Source organism: Tyto alba, unplaced genomic scaffold (genome assembly GCF_018691265.1).
Source record: "Tyto alba isolate M040663 unplaced genomic scaffold, T.alba_DEE_v4.0 Super-Scaffold_2, whole genome shotgun sequence".
In the NCBI taxonomy this organism is placed as follows: domain Eukaryota; kingdom Metazoa; phylum Chordata; class Aves; order Strigiformes; family Tytonidae; genus Tyto; species Tyto alba.
The window spans coordinates 87,755,056-87,778,117 of record NW_024881282.1 but is presented as its reverse complement, the minus strand read 5'-3'; the positions used below and the strand labels follow the sequence as shown (position 1 = coordinate 87,778,117).

The following is a 23,062-nucleotide window of genomic DNA, read 5'->3' as shown; positions in this document are numbered from 1 at the left end:
ATGTCACAGGCCAAATTCCAACCCTGTGGCCACAAGCTGCTCATGGCTGAAGCTTAACACAAACCAGGTGGAGGTGATTTTAGAAAGTACAGAGTACATGACACAAGTTTTCTGGTTAAAGGTATGCACGCAATGTAGATTTTTCTGAGCAGTTTATGAGCACTCTTACCACTCTCAATTGATTAACAGACTCTTTTTACTCTTGATATACTGTGAATTGGCCACCTTGCTACACTGCAGCAGTGCGATATAGCTGGGAAACCATTAATTAATGGGAAGCTTCAGCTCGGACAAGGCATGCATGCATGTAACGAGAATGGTGGTTGCAAATCCTTTGTTTCCTACTGTCAGCTCTGTACTGATGTCAAGCTCTGTTAGCTCTTACCTGCAAGCTGCCCAGTGGCCCGTTTTCTGCTCATGTTAAAGAAGTGTCAGCTCTACGTCTGCAGCTCTTCTAGATCTGCCGGTGTTGGTTCATAATTGTGTGATAACATAGCATCCCAAGATAGAGATCAAAGTACAGTTCTCCATCCCTCCTTTTGTAGTATGACATGTTGAGCAAACAAACACTTCCCTCAAAATTAAGCATTTCTGTAATAAACGATCCACACACCTTTTCGCACATGGACAGCAAGGAAAGGGTGAATGGTCCATCTATGAGGGATGCCACAGAGTCACTTAAGCTGAAATTTGTCTCACCTAATGCTGGTCATCAGTATTGGATCAAAATGAGTTGCTGTTTATAGATAATGGAGAGAGACTGGTATCTCCAGAAAGCAATTCACTCCATCTGCCTGAGACACATATTTAGGATGGCATGAATCGCCCTGTGGTGAAACCTGTCTCATTCCATTGACTAGAGGGGAAATCTGCCTGACTCATTAGGCAAGATGTCTAATTTTCGGGAAGACCATGTTAAACAAGATGAATCCCACATTTAGTGCATGCCTGGAAGGCACACAGGTAACTTGTGACAGCAAGATGTCTCTGGAGTCAGACAGAGCTGGGCTGCTCAGTCCTCATCCACTTGTTTCCAGGTTGGTTCAGTTTGCCCCTCACCAGTCTTTGAATCCTAAATATCCTGCTTTGAGCTGGGTTACTAGAAGTGACACCTTGTTTTGTCGTGGTCTGGGGAGTAAATGGGAACACTGCTGTAAGAAACACAGGATCTGAAGGGTTTCTGCTACGTTGCTCCATCCTCAATCCATCTCCTTCCCTGTGTTGCTCAGACTTTGCAAGGAAGGGAGTTTTCACATTTGTCATTTTACAGATGGGACACTCGAGGCACAAAATGGGATAAGCAACTGCAAAGGGCACTCGTGGGACTAGCACAGGACTTGACCCCCTGCACCTCCTGATGCTTCTCTTAGGCACCAGGGATCGTGGCTGTCTGTGTGCATGGACCTGGGGCTTCTCTCTGCCTCTTCCCTCCCCAGGTGAAGCTGGAAAGCCAAAGGGCAGTTTTTAACTCATGGGTGGGACATGACAAAGCTCTTTGTTGCTGGTCAGGAACACCCAACTAATATACTAATGAGGCCATAAGGGTGGTGTTTGGGGTCTGAATTGGCTGTCTCCTATCCCACTGAAGTCCTCTTGCTAATATTTCTTAGGACGTGGTTTCAGACCTTCAGAGACACAAGAATTTGGAAATTTAGCCCATTTCTTTGTCACCCCTGTCACCTTTAGGGTTTTTTCATTGCCTAGACCCCCAAGTGCCCCTCAAAGCTCTCCTGTGCCAGGACATGCTGACCAGGTCATGGATCGTTTAGAATCATTTCTCCACTGGGGAAGAACTGACATCGCCTGCCCTAAAATCCCTAAAGTCCTGTGCCAGTGTGCTGGGGGCCTGGAGCAAACCCTGGACAGCAGCTTGTGGGACAAGGCTCTCCTTTACTCATTGGAAACTCTGATGGGGGGGACAGGGCAGGATAAGACCCACTCCAAAGCATTGCTCCAGCGCTGGGACCTGTCGGGGAATTGGGATTCCTATATGGGGCCCCATTCCATATAGCTGCTGACACCCTGTGGCTGTCGGGAAGAAATGCAGTGACTTTTGCAGAAGAGTTGGGCAAATTCGGGTTTGAAAAATGTGCTTCCAGGAAAAGAAAAAAAAAAAAACAACTGTTCTCGGAAGAAAAGAGAAAAAAAAAAAAAAAAAAAAAAAAAAAAGAAAGAAAGAAATCCCCCCAGACGCTTCCCAGCTGTGTTTTTTAGAGCTACTGCAGGGACAGAGGTGGCAGCTGGCTGGCTGGCAGCCTGTTTGTGGCGGTCTCCACTCCACTCCCAAGGCCATGGGGCGAGGGCAAGAGCTTTGAAGAGCTCCCAGCTTGGGGGATGGGTTGGGGAAGGCAATTGCCAACAAATATATAGGACATAGCCGCCTCCTCACAAAAAAAAAAACTTCTTCAAATTATTCTCCTTCCTACTCTGTGTCCCTCCTCTGAGTTTTTTCGTCACCAACTGCCAACATGCTTCCACACAGAAAAATAATTTTCCCTCTGTATTTTCTTTCCCAACTGCCAAGAGATCTGTGTACAAACACAAGTTTGTCCCTTTTATAAGCAACCATCTAGTCCTCCCCCAAGAGAGCATAAAACCAAGAAAAAGGAGAGGCATGATCATGCTCTACTCCTCAACACAAAAGGGCGGGGGAGAGTTGTTGGCCCAGGACAAAATTGGCAGTATAATAAGTTTTAGCATTAGCCTTTGAAGATGAGAGAAGAAGCACTTGATTGTCATAAAGGGAGCAAGCACGTCCCTTTAAGCCACAAAGCCTGCAAAGATAGCCTGGAGTCCCAAAAATAAAGGTTTCACACTGCCTTCCTCTGTCACTGCCGGACAGAAATAGTAGTCCAGTGGGAACCATTTCAGCCATGATGAGAAGCTCCAGTCTTTTCCAAAGAACGCAGCAGAGCCCAGAAGGGTGCAGGCAGTGGGAGGAGGTTGGCTCCTGGCTCCTGGGGCAGCTGGGCGGGCTCTGGTCTCCATCACCCAGACTGGCAACATCTGCGGGGGCGAGCCCCGCACCAGGGACATTGCTCCTCCATCCTGGTATGGAAATGAAGCACCTGAGCCAGTGCAGGATGGCTCCCCGTGGCCTGTTTTTTAGCCTGTCCTTTGTCTTGCCCTGTTTTAAATGTCCCGAGGAGGGCTGGAGGGCTCAGGCTGAGTTCAGGGCTATGAATGATGCCAATGTCCCAGGAGGCACTGATGTGGGTTTTTACAGCACATCCGTCCCTGCGTGATGGAGCTGTGCCTCCTGCATCCTTTGCAGACGTGTCTCCCCTCTTTGGGACAGCTGGTGGCCCGCTTTCATCAGTGTAAACTCCTCTGAGAGTGCTAAAATCCAGTGCTGGGGGCTGCACAGTGCAGGAGCCAGCCAGAAAAGGGCAGGATGAGACCACCAACTAGTGAGACATGCCCTTTCAGATGGCGCTGGGGCTGGCGTGGGGACAGTGGGGTAGCAGTGGGACAGCTACTGCAGCTGCGCCATCTGCTGCACACGTGAAGAAGCTTCGGCCAAGAAGGAGCATTTTGGACTAGTAGTGACCAAAAATAAATTACAACCCATCCCCAACCCCTTCTTCTTCCCCTCCTTTTACACTGGATGTGCAGGCATAGCTGCTCACCTCCTCTAATTTTTTCACCATCTCCCTTGGACCAAGAAAACTTTAGATACAACTTGATAAGAGCTGGTTAAGTAACTATTAAAAAGCTATTTTTTTGTCCCCTTCTGTCTTATGAGGGAGATCTGTAGATAGAGAAGAAAACAAGTGAGCTCCAGGCACTTGTAAATCTGTTTTCCTGAGGGCTCTGTGAATCATCCTCAAGGGAGTGTGAAGATCTTTAAACCTGAGGTTACTGTGTTTTGTTTCAGTTTCATGAAACTGATCTAATTTCACCACAACAGAACTTCAGAAGCATGGGAAGGTTTCCTTCAGAGGGAGATCAGGCTTAGGGAAAGAGGGAGAAAATGGTAATTCCAGTAAAGAGTCTGTTTTCAAGCAAATCCTCCATATTGCAGATGTTTCAAACTGTTGTTTGGATGAAGATCGGTGTGTAACTCAAAATGCATAGGGGGGTTGCATATTATATCTCCCTGACTTGGAATTTCACTAAATAACACCCCAAACTTTGGGAATATGAAACACCAGCACTAATGCACTCTGGCAGGACTTCAAGGAAAATTAGTTACTCCTACTTTGGAGGTTTGAGGTCCTGTTTCTTTTCTTGCAGTCACCAGTCCACATTAGTTCCTCTGGAGTCCCTGCTGCTACTGGTGTGTAAATCTGGGGTCACTTTGTTGATTTACTCCGGCACAGAGCTGGAGGTGATCACAGAAATAACTGGTCGCTCTTATGAGTGATTCTGCTGAAGCTTGAACTATTGTTTCAGTGAAAGGGCGGGTTCAAGCTCTTACAGCCCCCCAGAATTCAATTACTGTGCCCCCTCTTGTACTGTGTGTCTATGAGGGGGTGTCTCGGCTAGGACCCTGCTCGGAGGCAACCTGTGCAAGGACAAAGCCAGGAGAGCCGTGTGAACCGAGGGGAAGAGCAGCACAGATGAAAGGGGGAGTAATTATTCATCTCAATACGCTCCCTCCCAAGCAGTGCTTGACAGGTATATCTGATCCCCGAGTCTTTTGTGTCCTGACTGGCACTTGCTGTATTGACACTGAACTCCTGACCTTGCTTTGTCTCGCACCACGACCTTATGTCAAAATGGTTTTGGGTAGAGTTTCATTAGCCGGGTTACCTTGAGGTCCCCGCGGAAAGTGATCTGTTGTCTCCCAGGAGTGACACGCTCTTGCTGTCTCTCCCCAGCCCATGGGGGATAGGTGAGGGCTATAGAGACACGAGAAGATCATGTCCAGGCTACTCTTCCATCACCTTCCCATCATCAAAGGTTCACCTGTGTTTGCTGCATGCTCGACATGTTCAAGATATCAGGAAAAGATCCTGTTTGGGCACCCTGGGGATGTGAAACACAGCAGTGTCATGAGCATCTCTGGGAAGCAGTCCTGTTTTGTTTTTTTTTTTTTTTTTTCCAAATTCTGCTATCCAAGCATGCAACTGTAGTAGTAGTTCTGGGGTACAGTTCCTACTTTGTTAGCGGCCACTCCACAAACACTCGCATTTTGCTTCCTGAAGTTTTCAAGCAGGACCTGTTTATTGATCTCCACTGATACATGGGCAGGTATGAGCTACTTGTACAGAGGTGATGAGCTGTGTAGGTAAACAGCGAGCCGCAGGATGGAGGGCTCCTGCGACTCCTCATGGGATGCTACTTTTCGAGCTCAAACATCTCAACCTCTAAATTAGAAGAAAAGTAACTAGCTGTCTTGCTTCAGCCAGGACATTGCTCTGGTACTTACAAAAGTAAATATAGGGTTTGGGGGAAGATGTGGGGCACCAAGTGAGTTGCAGACCTGCAAGTTGGTTCTGTTGGAAGGGCAGTGCCTCTTCTTAGTTCTGCTCTGACTTCTCTGCTGGGTTGTGGTCCTTGTGCATCACTTGACTGAGCCAAAGCATCCCTAGACATGGTCCATTAGGGCCCCCTTTGTGCTCAGATTTTCCAGGTTCCCTACTTTCTGAATGTTCCTACATTTCACTTGCAGTTCCATTGGGTGAGAGGTTTTGGGGACAGCTCAATGTTACAGGATCGTGTTAGACTCATGAAAGCCATTCTAACTCCTTCGATGGGGCAACTTAAACTCTCTGACAGCTTGATCTAGGATCTGATTCCCAGCTCAGCAGCCAAGCCCCAACCTGAATGTCTCAGGCAGCATTTCTCCTCTCCCAGGAGTTCCCTGCCTCTGTCTAAGTGGAATAATATGTCAGTACTCGCCTGCTAAATCCCTCTGGCTCTCTTAATTCTCTCTTGATCGTGTCCTGTGCCTTGCCCTCTGTGCCATACAGCTCCTTTAGGACAGTTCTCAGCAGACCTTCTAATCCTTTTAAGTGCACACGGAGGGCTCTGTTTCCTCATTGGGTTGGTCTGATTCACTCCTGCAGACCTGGGTTGATGCTCTGCAGATGCTGGCGTGTGCTTGGCTGGGAAGAAATCACTCCTGCCATCCTCAACCAGTGCATTTCTACCTTTTGTCTGTTTGTACATTGAGACTTTACACTGATGGTCCTGGGTGGTGATTTGTCAGAATTAAAAATGTGACTACTACATCGTTATTTTTAAATTAATTTGAATTACTTTTAGATAATTCAATCAAGGGCTTTGAATACACATTTAGCTAATGTTGATTGATGTACAAAGAACCCCTGTGATTAAGGGTCTGAAGATACGTGCTATTCTTATGCTATTGGAGGTAATAATTACTTCACTTCCACAATACGTTTCATTTGAAGATTTCCAATACCGATCAATTTTGACTCTTCCCAGCCCTCTCTGGAGGTGCCCCTAATAATGATCTAAGAGCCATGGGTATGTGATCATACAATACGTTGTTTTCCCCGTGTCACTCTGAGCTGAGGGATACACAATGATGCGCGCTACTTTGGTAATATTTTTTGAGTCTGTACTTCATACTTCAAGAACCTTCATTTAACCTTTCCTGTAGCCACAGAAGCTCTCCCCTAAAAATCATCCAATCCACAAATGTTTCAATGAAGAATGTGGAGACTGAAGCACTGGGAGAGTAGGTGAGATCTCTAAAGTCATATGGCCAGTTCATAGCTCAGCTAAGGTTTAAGATTCTGATTTTTCTAAGTCCCCTGCTTTAACCCTAGAGCCAAATAAGAGGGTAAAGGAGAATGGAGAGCATTCAGTGTTACCAGCTCGAGGGTGCTGGGAAGGAGTGTTGATAATCACTGCTACACTGCTCCCTATCCAGTGATCTCTGATGTAATTCATTATGTTGCACTTGGGCCCATGTTTCCACCATGGGGGAGCAGAGCTTTTCTCCCTGAGCTTAGGACCATTTTTCTTCTCTTTCGCTGGATGTCTGCTCTATGTCCTAGTGCCCTTCATGCTCCTACCCTAGAGCTGAGAACCTCATGCACACCCCTCTTTACTCTCTTAGCTGAGGCGGACTGAAGGCCATGACTGCTAAAGATATCCTTCTGCCATTCACATTTTCTCATGCGGCATCCTCAAAAGTGGCTGCATTCCTGTGAAGGCACAGCAGTAGCTCTTAGCACAGGTGGTTTGATGTTTTAGGGATCCTAGGGGGACAGATGTCATGAAACCAAGTGACCACATAGAGTGCATTTGGAAGCTGCTTGCGAGCTGAGGTTGTTGGTGGTCCTTTCAGGAAGGACTGAGGAGATGGAGACGCAGGAACTGAGCAGGGATGTGTTTGGTGTGGTCTTTTCTGCAGGAGTTTGGAGGGGTGGCTGTCTCTCCATTCTGTGGTGACTAGGAACCTCTTGCAGCTCATTGCTGGAGAGTGCAAGTGAATCCAGCCAACTAATGTTGGAGAGGACCAACAAATTTTCTGGTGGCCTTAGAAGACAAGAGATGGCTTTGGGTCACTAATGAAGAATGGACTGATGGGAGTTGAGAGGAAGGCTTGGGAGGGCGAAGGCCTCAGTGAGACACGGCTGAGTAGAGGTGGCTGCTGAGGGATTTGGTCTTGACGGAATTTGGCTGATGGAAGAGGTGGCGCTTTCTGGCACCACGGCAACTCTTTTGGGACCAGCTGGTAAGAAAGGTGGTCTGTGCTGAGGCTGGTCTACAGAGAGACATGTCCCTTGATCAGACACCAGAGACAAAAGAAGAGGAATCATTGGTAGATCAGCAGGTGAGAGCAGTGTTCAGTGGAGGATCAGTCTAAGGGAGGTGAATGAAAGAGGCGTCATCCACTGTTTCAGCATTGGATCAGTTTTCTGGCTGCTTGAATGAAAGGGGAGAAAGGGCAAACGTGGAGCTTTGTCCCCAGATTGTACTTCCTTTTTATCTGAGGCAATATTGGAAGATAAGCAATCACTCTTTTTTTTTCTTTTTTTTTTGTTTGTTTGTTAGACTTTTTTTTTTTATTTTTTTTTTCTGTGGATAAACACAGATTATGAAGGTTAGAAAGGCTTCAAGGGATGTTTTTTATCTGATATTAAGTTCTTAATAGGTCACCTTGGCATTGAGGAACCCAGGAGTTGAAAGAGTCAGCAACTGAATTACAATAACCTTTGCAGAGCACAATGCTGTCAGTGGGGCTGGGGTCCAGAGATATGTGGGACCTCATTATCTCAACCTTAGCCTCAGGGATGTCAACTGACAAAAAGGACTGGACAGAGTGTCTGGGCTGACTGATTTCCTTGGAGAGCTTCTCTTTCAGGTTCTCCTTTTCCCTGGCATTGGAGATAACATGTCCCCACATTGCCGACAGGAATTGTTCCCAAGCCACCGCTCCATCCACGCACCCGAGGGAGTGAGCAAAGAGCTGTGGCTCTCAGATTTCTCTGTTTTCAGTTATGCACTCATGGCCCATCACTCTCTGCATCTCTCTGTAGTCATTTAGCACCAACACCTGGCACAAATATCTGTGCAGGAACAGAGAATCTTATTTGACCAGCGATACAATCTCTGGGATATGATTTTTGATTTGTTTTTTAGAGAAAGTGGTGAAAGTACCCAAATCCTCAGCAAAGCAGAGGCTTTGGTCTGCCTCTGATACGGTGTAAAGGGAAATTGCAAATGTATCTGTATATCTCCAAGATTGAATGTGACAGGCTATGATTGATCTTGTTACCCTTGCCGATGCCTGGAGCCGCACGGGGCACTTCGCCACCCGAGGTGTGTGTAAATGCCCGTATTCAGATCAGATTCCCTGTGTTGTCTGCTACAGGGAGCAGGTCCTTTTGCAGGGATGCCTGTACTGACCATCTCTGCTCCCAGCCCAGACCCTGCTGGGTGTGAAAACACCTTTGGTGCATGCCTCTGCTCATCTTTACATCACCCCACTGCTCCTTGCTCATGACCAAGACCCTGTGGCACGTTGGTGAGCCCATCCTCAGTCCCGGCAGATGAGTTTTGGTGGACAGGCTGTGTGCACACACACGCTCACGTGTTGCTGGGTGCCTCCACACCCTTGTCTGCTTGAATATTTCCACCCTCTCGCACGCTGCTGCGTTGTGGTGAGCTCTGCTGCCCGTGCCCACCTGTGTGCTGCTGCGTGCTCTCCTGCCCATGCGTCCGTGCGAGTGTCCTGGTCCCCGCACGCGTGCGTGCCGCCCCTTGCCAAAGGGCAGATGGCTTCCTCTCAAGTGACACTGTGTCATGAGGATCCGTGGGTGTCTCAAAGCTCACCCCGTCTGGCCGCAGTCAAAGGGCCCTTTGTAGTGCTGCTCTGCACCCCCCGCCGCGGGGCTCCCGGCCCTCCGGGTCACCGCGTTCCCGGCATGGCAGGATGAGCTCATCCCTAGGAGGAATCTGGTCCCTCAGCCCCTTGAACAGACATTTATAAAGGACTTGTATTCACAGTCCAGCCCATGATATGATCCATCTGTCTTCGTACCATCCCATATTACTATCATCTGCCTCAATTTCTGAGAAATTCCATGTAAGGATTTCTAAACCAGGCCAACTATGTTGATATATTTGTCTCTGGTCAGTCCCATTCACACACACGCTGCACTTCTGGGTATTTCTGAACCAACACCATGCAGGGCTTTGAGCGGTTTTGGTAGTGCTACTTGTCTGAATTGCTTTGATCTACAGTTTGACCTCTGCTTAAGAACTGACCAGAGTTAAGAAAGCGTTTTGGATTGTGCACCTCATAAGATGCCACCCATGTTCTTGTATGTATAAATTTAATTTTCATACTTTTTTTTTTTTTTTTTCATTGTTCATTTAATCTCAATCAAAACCTGCTCTGACTGAAAGCATCTATTTGCATCCTCTTTATGAAGAACCAGGACTGGTGGAAGCAACAGGGTAAATGTTTAAAAAAATGACTGTCCCACCCCCAAAATGTTTGCCATGTAAATTAAATTCCACCAGTTTGGGAGGAATTAAAACATTCGGAGATTTGTACTGTTCCTGCCATGTCCAGCGGCTTTATGCACATCTAAACTCCTGCACCTTGGGAAATTGGAAAAATTCCATGATGTATCAGAAGACTTACAGTGCTAACAGGTCCAGACACTTCCATTTCAGTTCATGCAATAGGGAGATGCGAGGAGCAGGAGATGACTTTATTGCTGTAGCGTAGCCATAGATGTGCTGTTGAGAGGCAGCTGCAGGATCCAAAAGCTCCATCGTATTGGATATGAATGGAGGGCACTAGGATGACCTTTGAGATTATCCACTGTGATAATAAACATGAGCATCGAGCAACGGGACCCTCTCTGTGAGAACTGAACTTTACCTCTGGGAATATCAAATGCAGAACCCTTATTCTCCATGGAGGACCTGGAGGTGTTCTGTAGAGCACCTGTGGTAGGATATGTGCTTGACAAAGCAACCCATGGATGAAGAGGCTGATCTGTTGCCAGCTGGACTGAAAACCTGCAGAGCTTGTGATGCAGACACAAAGGCTGTATGGGCTCCTTTGGGGAAGGAGCAGACTCATCCCATGCTCCCTTTGCTCTGTCAGAAAGGTCAACGATGGCAGGTCTTTTCCTAATGTTTTATCTCCCAAAGTACTCACTCAGCTAGGCAGTGCTTCTAAGATCCTGAAGCCAAGTTTGGGTGTAAAATAGCTAATATGTTCAAATGGCCTCTTGGTTTTGCCAAACACATGCTTGATGCAGACATTAACTCTTAGAGGTGCCTCTGGTGTCAGTGTGAAGTTTCCTAGGACATATCTGCAGGTCAATGCTTTGAGTGCCTTCCTTCATTTTCCACTGATAGAGGGCACAGCACAGATTTTCAATCTCAAATTACTTTTATTTCAGGTTACAGGGTTGAGGTAAGTGGAGAACAAGTGTTCAGGGACTATGAGAGCACATGCACTCCAGATGTCTGGGACCAAGGCGGCCACTGTCAGCAGAGCCTGGGCAAAGGCCAGGAGCTTTATTGCCTCATGGAGAGAAAGGAAGAGAAATAACTGGCTTAGGCCTCTGGCTCTCGCACTGAGCAGCACAACCCCATCCTTGGTGGGAACTGGACAACAAAGTCCTCAGGCTCGTGCCATAGGTGAGTGCCAGCAGCCTGTTAATAGATCTCCTGGCAGAGCTTGTTGCTGAACACTGATCACTTGGCAGACCATTACCTTGAAAAATGAGCTCTGCTGAGCTTGCCTTGTGTTGTTACAAACTAATGATTTACATTGATTAGCACGTGGCTCATGAGTGTCTAATTTATCAATCAGGGAGTGCCAGGGGATCATGTGTAAACCATGCTTTCAAAAATTATGTCATCTGTCAACTGGCTCATGAATGTGAAAGCTGCATACACCTGACATGCTGTCCCTGGTGAGGGAGAGAAAGGACCTGGTCTTCTCCTTCCCTTTATCCCTCTGCCCAACTCTATAGCTGTTTCAGTTTGGGATGAACCCTGCAGTCCATGTACAGCCTGGCTGGTCACACTTCAAGCTGTAATTATTATTTTTATGGTGCTGGGAATAGCGGTCATAAACCCACTGTGTTATGTGCTGTCCAAGCCCAGAATGAAAGGATGGTCTTTTATTTAAGTCTAATTTAGGTCATAAATCCATTGCAGTATTTCTTGCTATAAATGTTGGTGGGGAACCACAATGGTACAGCACAGCAGTCACGTGCCACGGACTATGAAAGAAAAGGGACCTCTGTCAGAGAGGAGTTCATCTCCTGGCTTGCAGGACCCTCTGGCCCAAAGCAGAAGGTTCATTGCAGCACATCCCAGATGCTTGATCCGTAGTGAGACACTGACCCACCATGAAATCAAAGCACCGATGTCATGAACCCAAAAGAGATGGCCATCAACATCTTGCCTTTTCTTTCTCCAAGCCTAGCTGAAGTAAGAGGAATCCTCCTCTGCCCTGGTGTGCTGCACTTGCCCTGCAAAGGAGTTCTCTTATAGAGCAGTTAGACACGTCTCTGTTTGACCTAATTTTGCAGCCTGGCTGTATTACACAAGAGGTCAGTGGGTGACTCCTCTTCAGGGATTAGACCCAGTGCTCCCAGCCAGTGCAGCCACCCGTGCTTCCTTCCAGAGCCCAGACGAGGGCATGCAGAGGGAGGATTACAGTGCAACACCTGGAGATGATAGGGATTAGCCAGCAGTACTCTAGGAAAGCTGTTTTCTTGAAAACCCTATGTTTGTGGTTCAGAAAAAAAAGGCCTGGGAACTGTGTGGATGAAGAAGGGGGGAAGGGTCATTCTCCTTGGCTGTTGAAATTCTTTAACAAATAAATCTTGCTTCATTGCTAATCACAAATTTTAAATCTCCTGGACAAAATAAATGTAAACCAGGAACCTGAAGGAATTGCAAGACCAGCCGGCTTTGAGGTCCCTCCTTTTGTGTGGAGCAGATGCACGCACTCAGGTGTACACACAGATTTTATGGAGAGAGCAAACTGTGCCCATAGGTGCTTTCTGCAGGGGTATTTTTGTGTGTACAACTTTGGGTCTGTGCATATAATTAGACAAGTGATCACACAGACACTGATGATCTTGGGACAGAGTTTTAGAGGTGAGCATTCCCAGGGTAAAAACTGGGGGGCACTTGCAAGTTTAGGATGTGGGTCTCCCTTGGAAACAAATGGTTGAGGCTGACTTTTCTCTCCAGATCAGATAGAATCACTCTGGTTACAGTGGCTGCTGTCATGACACACTGGGGTCTGGATAGCATTGAAAGCATGAGTGTTGAGAAGATTAAACACCTGGTTTTCCAGATTATCCTCCTCTCCATATGGCTGAAGGTGCTCTGAGATCTGTATTTGGATGGTCAGGCATCGCCCATGAAAGCAGCACCTTAAAACATCTGTACAAGAGGAGAGAGAGGGCTGCTGGCTGCTGCCTATTAGGCATAAGAAAGAGATACCTCACTCCTTGCTTTTTCAATTAGTGTCTCTAAAGGCCTTTTGGATCAGTAGATAGACAGGACTATTGAAATGCCATGTTTTATTAGAAATTGATCTCCTGTTAATAGGCTTTAGGCAAATTAGAGCAGATTATTCAACTGGAAAACACATGCCAAAACGAAGGGAAATAGGAGGAGCATGGAATGTCACCAGCCCATTCCCTGTCTTTGCTGAGATCAATAGAGCTACATCATGCAACCCAAATCAATGGAAAAGCAGAAATAGATGATCATCATAACAGCCTGACATTAGATCATACACTGTCTGCTGTGTGTTTTCCCCCTCGCCCTGACAGGAACAGCAGCCAGCAGCCCCAGCATCCACTGGGGAACATTAGGTTCATAAAACAGGGAGGAACTGATATTGGAAAAGCAATGAAGTATTAGAGGCCCCTGTGCAGTCATAAGGCTATGGCTGGGCACTGCTCAGAGCAGCCTGGATTGATGTGCTGGGCTCCAGGGCTGCTTGGATCTCCTAGAAATGAAGTTAGCAGATCCTTAATCCAATAGTGAGAAATAATGATGGTGATTTCAGTGAGAAGCCCTGGGAGAAGGAGAGGCAAGGAGGACAAAGGAAGGATGCCTTGGGGTACAGGGAGGACAGAGATTGTTCTGCCATATCTGGCTTTCCTGACCCAAAATTATTTCTCCTTCTTTCAGTGGCAGTGTCACAGCCATGTTTGCTCCCTTACACCCGGGAGGAGGCAGCAGGGATGGATTCGGAGACCTATGGGGTTTTGCCTTTGAAATCGACCCTTGTAATCTTCCTGGCAGTCACTTAATTATCTCCCCTGGGAATTGGGGCAATTTCATGACCAAAATAATCCACCAGCATGACCTGAGCAAGAGCTGCTGGAGCACTGGCCGGAAGTGTTGGATCCAGAGATGATGAATTCCCTTTAACTTCCTCAGCCCACGGGCTGCTGAAACTGCACAAAAGCAGAGTGTCGGGGAGGGATGGGTTGGCTGAGTGAGCATGGTTCACCAGTTCCTCTTCCACTTAGTTATTCATTTAATTATTCGTAATGACTATTATCCAACCAGCGTCTGCTCCTGCTGTCTGCCTGGCTGGCCATCATGATCCTGCTCCTGACCACACTCTCAGGAGTCCTGGATGGGTTTCAAATGCTTTAAACAAAGGAATTAATGGAGAGGGTCTTGTTTTGACTTTGGTGGGCCAGAAATTATGCTCTGGGAAGGAGGTGATGGTTTTAGAAGAGTATGAAACAGCTGAGCTCAATTGGCACAGTGGAAATCATCCATTCTTTTGCTGCCAGTGACCAGTCCAAACTGCAGGGAGAATAAAATAGAGGTGAGGTGGTAACAGGAGTCCTCACTCAGGAATGTGCTTCTGAAGTGTGTCCAAAGACAATTTTTGAAGACAATCAGCTGACTGTGCTTAATTTGCTGTGATTCTTACAGCAAAGCATTCTTAAAGTGTACGAATTGGATTTTTCTTGGATAAATGAAAACTGGATAATGTTAATGTGCTTCAGGCACTGATTCACTCTATAGGATCAGGCTTTGGTGGGTCTGAAGTAAAGATTCTGAAGCATATTTAGTACGCATGCTAGATTTTAGCAGAAAGTGTCCCTTTATAGATAACTCCTTTTACACTATGCTATTTTCTAATGTAGAAGTACAGTTTGAGAGAGGGTTTCTCAGCTCTGCTGCTGGCATGCTTGGTCTCTTCACCTCTTTCTCACCTCGCCTCCCCATCTGCATGTTGAGACTTTCTGAAAGAGACCATCCCCAACCTGCTTAACATGATAACAGAGGGATACGGTCCTCTTAGACCACAGGACAGGATTGATGCTCCAGTCTGGAAGGCAAGTGTTTCTGTTGCTGCGGTGATCTTAAAGACATGTGCTTTTTGTCATGATTATGGTTTATCTTTCAGCAATGAGACTCAGTTAGCACCAATTCCTTCTTTGTTCTTCAACCCCACTGTTTTTTCTTTTACCTTTTTGAGTCCATACCCATAATTTAGAGAGGTTTATTGTGTCCCTCTCTTCGACAACCATATGATCCTAATCTCTAAAATCCATCTCCCTCTTAGAAGTGTGATTGAGGCATCTGCCACCAGCTTGACTGGGAGACTATGCTCAAGCATCACCCTCTTGTGGACCCCAGAGCAGCTGGGGAGACCCTGATAACACTGAAAAGCACCAGTCAAGTGATGGAAGGTATCTTTTACCTTCTTTCATCTACCAGACCATTGGGCTGCTTGCCAGGATGCCTGTAGGGCTAGCCATGGCCGGGGTAGGAACTCAGGGAAGACCAGAGCCTGTGTTTTTAAAGATTAATAGTGTTGTTTGCTCATTAAGGAGATCGTTTTGAAGTCAGCGCTAGCCAGAACATTCGAGTGCAAGCATCTGTTTGCTACTGGGAGAGGATATTTATTGTCTGATACTTCAATGGTTGTAAATAAACAGCCAGACCTAGATAATGTTCAGACAAACAAACAAACAGCTGCCAGAATAGGTCCTCTGGTAGTTGACCTTCGGGAAGCATCACGCTGATGTTTTAATAGCAGCCAGATTTGCAGAACGAAGCTCAGTGAGTGCAGCCTTCCAGGAAGCAGGATTAATGTTCAGCCAGACTGAGTTGGTCCCCAGGAGCTCTGCACATGTGTGTTGGGTTAAAAGAAAGCAGGGGAGCTTGGGGTGCTGAGTAGAGCATCTTGTGGTCCCAGAAGCGTGTGCCTGTCCAGGACAGACATGTAGGCAGTGGGAGCAGATATTCCTGTGCTGGAGGTGATGAGCGTGTTTGTGGAGGAGTGTGTACACGTCTGGTAGCAGTGGTTGTGGTGGACTGAGCATTCTGAGTCTCGTGTGTGGTCCTGGAGACCCCTCCCTCACTTTTTCTTCCCCTCCCTCTTGCCTTGCAGAGGTGCTCGTTGTTCACAGGGAGTTTCAAGGAGAAATCCCCACTGGACTGTCAGTCAGGCTCTAATCTCACAGCCTAGTCAGAACATCTTGAATATAAGTGCTGTGGTTTGAGCCCAGAGGGCAACTGAGCACCATGCAGCCTTTCACTCCCCCTTTCCCCCTCAGGAATGAGAAGGAGAAAATAAAGTAAAAGGCTTGGGAATAGAGATAAGGACAGGGAGAGGTGGCTCACTGATTACAGTCACAAGCAAAAACTAACAAACCCCACCATCACTCAAACCCAGCACAATAAAAATGTCTATATCTATACTTCAGTCAGAAGAAAACTCTATCCCAACACCTCAGCTCCACATTGGGCTCATGGCTGATGCCTACAAAGAGCAGGAACAGAGTAAACTGTTGATTCATGCTTCAAATTCTCTGCAATCGGCAACTCGGGGAGCTTTCTGAACAGAGATTGTATCTCTGTCTTGCACTTTAGTGGTGATCTCTTGCAGGTTTTGATGAAAATCTTCTCATTTCCCCTTTACAGACTCTTCTTTTGATTTTTTTCTAACCCGAACTCCCTGGTTCTTGTGGGTGCCTTGGAGCCAGGAATAAATCTCTCTCTAAGAGAAATGGCTGTTGTGTTGTTTGATGCTCAGTACTGTGAAGAATGTGCAGGAAAGGGTGGAGATCCTCTGGGCTCCATGACTGAGGCTGAACATAAGAAAGACAGAGTTTAAGACAGGTAAAGGTATAGCTTAAGGGCTAGACTTCTGCGCTGCAAGCTACGATAATCACCTCTTTGCTGGCACAAGGCTTGCACCATCCGTGCAGTGTGGGTCTACCAGACTTTCTGGCCTTCTGAATTTTCTTTTTCCTTAGCTACTAGCTTTAACTAGAAAGGTGTCTGCACTTATAGCTGTGTGTGCATGACTGCATGTGCATGTGTTTGCACATGTACAGTGGAATGAGCCCTGCTCCTCCCTCCCTCCCTCCCTCCCTCCCTCCCTCCCTCCCTCCCTCCCTCCCTCCCTCCCTCCCTCCCTCCCTCCCTCCCTCCCTCCCTCCCTCCCTCCCTCCCTCCCTCCCTCCCTCCCTCCCTCCCTCCCTCCCTCCCTCCCTCCCTCCCTCCCTCCCTCCCTCCCTCCCTCCCTCCCTCCCTCCCTCCCTCCCTCCCTCCCTCCCTCCCTCCCTCCCTCCCTCCCTCCCTCCCTCCCTCCCTCCCTCCCTCCCTCCCTCCCTCCCTCCCTCCCTCCCTCCCTCCCTCCCTCCCTCCCTCCCTCCCTCCCTCCCTCCCCCTCTGCAAAATAATGACTTTGCAGGCAATTAGGCTAGCAATAGCTGTTAAATCACTTCTGAGTATCTCTGTTTTCCTGGTGTGATACCTCTGCAATCTTTTACTTGCACCAAATGCATAGGGGAGATCCCTGGGGGCTGTGCCTCCTGTCTGCACGGTTTGTTAACTCCAGCCGGCTATTTCTCCTGCCTGCCTCTTCCATCTCTGAGCTCTTTCTCCTCTAATAGGGCCTGGAAAAGGCTGAGGACAGTGACTGAGCCCTGGGGTGATAACTGGCTGCTTACATATCTAGTGGCTTACAGATCTGACCCTGATGATGCTGAAAAATCAAGGTCAAAGCAGCAAAGACATAAGGTTTGTTTATCACAGTGATCAGCAGAGAGCGCAAAGATCTTCTGCAGCTCTCTGATGGGGATTATCAGCCACAGGGGACTGGGGGCAGAGGCAGAGCTGAAACAACAGTCAAAGCTCAGCGACCACTCCCTGGGAGCGAGGACTTGGTGCAGGAAAGTCTCCGTGGGAAATAGGAAAGGTTCCTGCTGTGGGGACATTCAAGATGCCCTATGTAGAGCCCCAACAGGGAGACTTCTGTGTTTCTCAACCTGTATCCCTTTATGTGTTTCCTACCTTTCTCCTGACTGTCCTAAGGGGAATGATTCATCCTGACCTTGTTGGTCTCTTTGCCCTTGACCTTATGGGTGAATCACATCAGCGTCCACTTTCACGAAGAGAGACTCTGAGGGGCTGAATTGACCCATTAAGGACCATGGACATGAGCAAGCCCTTTCCCCTGAGGCAGTTGGAGTCAATGAGAGGCATGGATGCTCGGTGTTGGGCTTCAGGCCTTGACCTCTTTGTCTGTTGATGTTGTGACATGTGTTGCTTTCATCATCAGATCCATCAAGAGGACAAACTAACTGCAAAACCTCAGGTGTCATTTGACCAGCCTGACAGCCAATGCCTCCATGTGCACCCGCTTTTGTGGAAGTTGACAGATAGTACATAGAATCTGAGCATCCTTGAGCATCCTCCACATCTTTTGCTGTCATGGGGAGCACCTCTCACTCCTCTCTGTCTTATTCCCTTATTGTTCCTGGAGGAATAAGTTTTCTTTGTTGTCATACAGCTGGTGGGAAGATCAAGGAAGGACAAAGATAAGAATCTGTATACCATTCCTGCCCTTTGCTCATACAGGCTTTCCAGACCATTTGTCATTCCTTCTCTTCCTTCCTTTTTGCCTTTCTAATATAGAAGATGATCCAGGCTCAGTTTCTTGGCTGAAAGGTTGATACAGAAGGAACAAACTCATGGATTGTGCCAAGGAACAGTGGGAATGGGTCTTGATACCATAAGTTCTCCATGGCTTGTTATTTCCTTTGGGTGGGAAGGGTGTATTTTGCTCAGCTATCAAACTACACCAGTACAAACCAGGTACTAGAAGCTTTGGGTGAGGAAGGTATGGAGAACATGATGTGAAGCATGAAGCAGATCTACTACAACTTTATTTCTTCTAGGGAAGGGTACTGTGATGTTTGTGTTGATGCAGGGTAGAAGATTTTCTGAAAGTGAAAGGCGACACATAGAAAACATAGCAAGGGAAATGAGGAATGTGGATGCATCTCTGAAGCATATGGCCATGGGGTTTGATGAAGTACAAAGCCTCACAGGATCCACAAAGACCCAACACTCTTGTGGGTAACTAGATTATCCTGAATTGTGATTATAGAATTGAAAGGGATTACAAACCATCTCTAGCCGATTTTGAGCCCAATCTCTGGAAATTGGTTTTAGACAGGTAAAGAAAACTCTGGTGTTTTGTACATTTTCTTCTGTATCGCTGGGTCACCATCAGGGATAGACTGGGACTGTGCGTCTAGTTCCTTCTCATCATTCCAGTTATTGATGGTCCTAAGTGACACTCTGTTATGAGATGTGTCTGGAATCATAAGGTACCATATTTGTGCAGGACTGATTTCAATATCTGATATATGTAATCAACAAAAGAAATAGTCTGTGTTGTATTGGGCACCTCAATAATATATTGCCCCATGGAATATTAGCAATAAGAACAATAATATTGTGACTGGCATTTGAGTGAGTCAGTCCTGCAGATTCTTGTGTGTTTTTTTTATCTTTTGCTCATCATCACCACAAATTCTGCCCTTTGTGCCATCATTTTCAGCTTAGTAGATTTGTCCAGGCAATGACAGTAACACAGTGATAGTGACAGATAAAAGTGAGCAGGCTCTGGATTGTTCTTCTACAGTGTCATAAGAAGCAGTTAAACATGCTTTATCCTTTAAGTGAAGAGGCAGAGAAAAAGTTCACTTGGTAATGACAGTAGTTGTTGTCCAAAAGACTTGGACCACAATACATTTCTCCAACAATTATTCTACAGTCTCCATGGAAGGAGGAAAAATACTCATGTTCTCTCCCTGCTTTTGTTTTTGTTCTGCAGATCCGTGTGGATGGCACCACCAAGAACACACTGGAGTATGAGATTGTGCAAGTGGTGGATACCGGCCCCATATTACGGGATATGGCTTTCTCAGTGGATCATGAACACCTTTACATCATGTCTGAGAAGCAGGTAAGAAACTGTCAATCCATGGTGCTTTGAAAACTTTTAGCTTGATCATGCTATGGACATGAGAGTTGCACATGAAGTTCTGATAGTGATCACAGTTTCTACAAAGATGTGCTCTGTTGTTGACGTCATGATTTTTCGTGCTTAGAAACCATGGCGTTTATACGCTGATGCAATGTTTGAGGGGCCAGGGGCAGGGAACTAAGCGGGCAGAAACCACCCCCAAAGTTGTTTTATTCAGTTCACATCCTACTGGCTACATGACAAGGAGTTGTTACTACATCTGCTGCATACCACATTGCTCTCCACCCCCATTCAAACTGTGGCTACATCTGCCGCAGATACAGATAAGTGTAACGCTGAATCATTTGGCTCCAACTGGAGTATCTGGAGAAGCTGGGATCCTCTTTGAGACCTGGTGATCAAGAGTGTAGGACGCTGACTGCTGGGGTGCAGGCCAAGGTTAGCATGATGTGCCTGTTGTGTTACTAGTGTTATTATTGAAAATACTAACAGACAGATTCCAGGGAAGGACCAATCTGGGTGTTGGAAGCATGGAAGCACAGAAACATGGAAGTCTGGCTGATTTCAGCAGAGTGCTTGGCCTTAGGGTGTTTGCTGCTTGGGTTGGGGGGAGGGGGAACTAGTTTTGCATAAAGAAATTCATTGTATATAATTAGTCTTGTGGACATGCAGGTTTACTAGTTATTTTAACTGGTTGACTCCTGCATGATCATGAGAATCCATGGAAAAAAGGGGTCAATAAGAGATTTTGGTAGGGTGATGGCAGCTGTCCTACAGTGCAACTTCAGTGGAGGCTACCAGTTCAAGTGTGACATGTTCACCCATACATTAGAGCTCAATAATTCATTGAGCAAGTATTACCCACCTGATTGTGGATCATGTAAGTGGCACCAAACATAAAACAACCAGTTGATATGCTTCTCACTGCCATTATGAATTGCCTGGAGGATGTTTACATGTTTCAGTAGCACTTTCAGAGCAGTGTGATTTTCTCCCGGTATTGCCCAGCTCTGTAACACCAAGATCCCTTCTAGATGTCGTGTGGCCTGCTCCAGCCCTCTGACAGCACTGCACTGCAATGGTCAGCAGTCTTGAGGATGGAGATGGGCCACAATGTCCCCTCCTCTTATTCACCCTTGTGGCAGTTTTACCACCCACAAAATCTTGCCTTAAAAATACAACAGTGAATAAATGTTTCATCTTCACCTGCCATGATTTTATAGACCGTTTTCACATACTCTTTAGGAGACTGTTTTCCAGGCTATGGCTAACACTGAAATTATTAGCCTTTACCTAACTAAGAGGAGTTTTCTCCTGACCTGTAAGTCAGGTATACATGTGGTTTTAGAAGGAGGTGTCTAACAGGGTTGCTGTGGTCCAGGAGCTCAGATGTGGCAGGCTGACTATCCTTTTCCCCATGCAAAGTAGGGGGGTTGTATTTTCCAATATATGACTGTCATTTCCTCTGCTTGAACCATTTTAAGAGTTTTGTGCCTCTGCAATGTCTTTGAGCCTCTCTGTAAGCTATGGATATTTACACTTAAATTTGGAGTGGGGAAAGCAGCAACTCTGTGTATTCATCTTTATTAAAGAGGTTGTGAGATAACAATAACTCAGGAGAAAGGGCATGATGACAGAGCTGGGATTGCTTTCTCATCTGCTCCATACTGGGCAAGGATGGGATGTCACATCCAGTGCTGAAGTAAAAGCAGTCGCCGTCAACTGCTGAGATGGAGTGGGAAGCTGGAAGCAGATGATGCTTGAGTTCCTGTAAGACTTTGGTAAAGACATTGTTCCTTTTTCTAATCCTTTTACTCTGTGTCCTTCCTTTTTATTTTGAGTAGAATGGGGTTCCATGCATGGTCAGAGCCCTTGAGCATGATGATGCACCAGTACTCAACCCACTGATTTCAGATTTGCTCAGTGTCCTTTTTGTGCAGGCCCATTTGACAACAGGTCACCTCAGATACCACCACTGACTTTGTACAGCCCTTCAGATTTACAGAGATGAGGGGGTTGGCTCCCTTGGGGTGGTTGGTCTCATAACACCCAGGAGCTGTCTTGATTCTCTCTGGGAAAAGGCAATGGGACAGCACTGGTCATTCACTTACTTTCTTAAAAAATGAAATCTGGAACAAGAGGAGCAATTTGGTTTTCCTCCAGAAACTTGCAAGAACATATTCTTGCTAGTATGCTGACTATCTGCACTTCCCTGACCATTACAACAGGAGCAGATTCATTTTGTGGTTGGCTATTCTGAAGCACAAGTTTAAGCAGTTTTTTTTAGGACCACAAGTTATTGTTGGAGCCCTATAAAGAACTCAGGAGCCCTGAGTCCCCTGTAATTTAGTCAACCATCTTTCCCACTCATCTTTGAAGCCCAAGGGTGTCTGTATGAGAGAGGTTAGTGAAAAGGGCATGGACTGTTATTATTTAAAATCTGATCCAATTTTGTGAAACACTCAACACTAGAGAAGCTTTTACTCATCTCTGATTTTATCTGTGACATAGCAAGCAATGTGAATGACAGCGCTGCCGTCACGGCAATATAGTTGCTATCTGTGAGCTCATGATATAATGCACTTCAAGTGCTCGAATGAATTAACATTTGTAGGGCCTCGGTGGCTGAGAGTGGGTGCAGGGTTGTGCCTTTGCTGGAGGCAGGTTTATGAACAGCGTGGAGGAGTGCAGGCTGGCCTTGGGGAGCATATATCCCACCCACTGTACAAGCCGTGTCGTACAGTTCTTTTCACAAATGGGTGAAGATCTGACTTATCAGAGGTTTTCACTGCCCACAGAAATCCCCTGATATTGTGAAGTCTGTGGAGATGAGGGAGAGGAAGGTGATGGCTTGACCCGACCTTTTCAAAGGCAGGCAGGCACCAGAGCAGGTCTTATCCCTGGGGAAGGAGGAGGTTTCTCCTCCCTCCATCTGCTGGACTGAACCCTGGCTGTACCCCAGAGATAAGAGTGATTGTTGGGCGTGTAGTTGCTCCATTAAAAGCAGTTTTCCAATCTTGGTTCCATTGTTGACCAGTCCTCAAGAGCAATGGAAGCCTCAATGATAAAGTAAATTTCTCCAGCTTGTCCCAGTCCTATCGTGGCTCTGGCAGTCCCAGCAAGTATTGCTCTTGCATGCCCCAAACTATTCTATAAGGAAACACTTGGACTCAGCTAGGCACCCTTTAACTTGAAACACCTTCCAAGAGCTGTCACTATAAATTTGTCTACAAAAAGAGGCTTTCTCGTGCTGCCAAAAAAATATATCCCCTGGCCTTTTTAAGGTTAGCAACTTGGGAGAAGGGTGTAACAGCTTTTCACTGT

At 46.7% G+C, this 23,062-nt stretch overlaps 1 protein-coding gene across 1 annotated transcript in view; it reads left to right on the top strand.

The window, feature by feature from the left end:
* The window catches only part of PLXNA4 (plexin A4), a 458,133-nt gene that overhangs the window by 208,305 nt on the left and 226,766 nt on the right, over positions 1-23,062 (top strand). Inside the window, exon 4 of the mRNA XM_042792117.1 lies at positions 19,586-19,717. Within this exon, the coding sequence (XP_042648051.1) occupies positions 19,586-19,717 (132 nt within the window). The remainder of the gene's footprint in view (positions 1-19,585; positions 19,718-23,062) is intronic.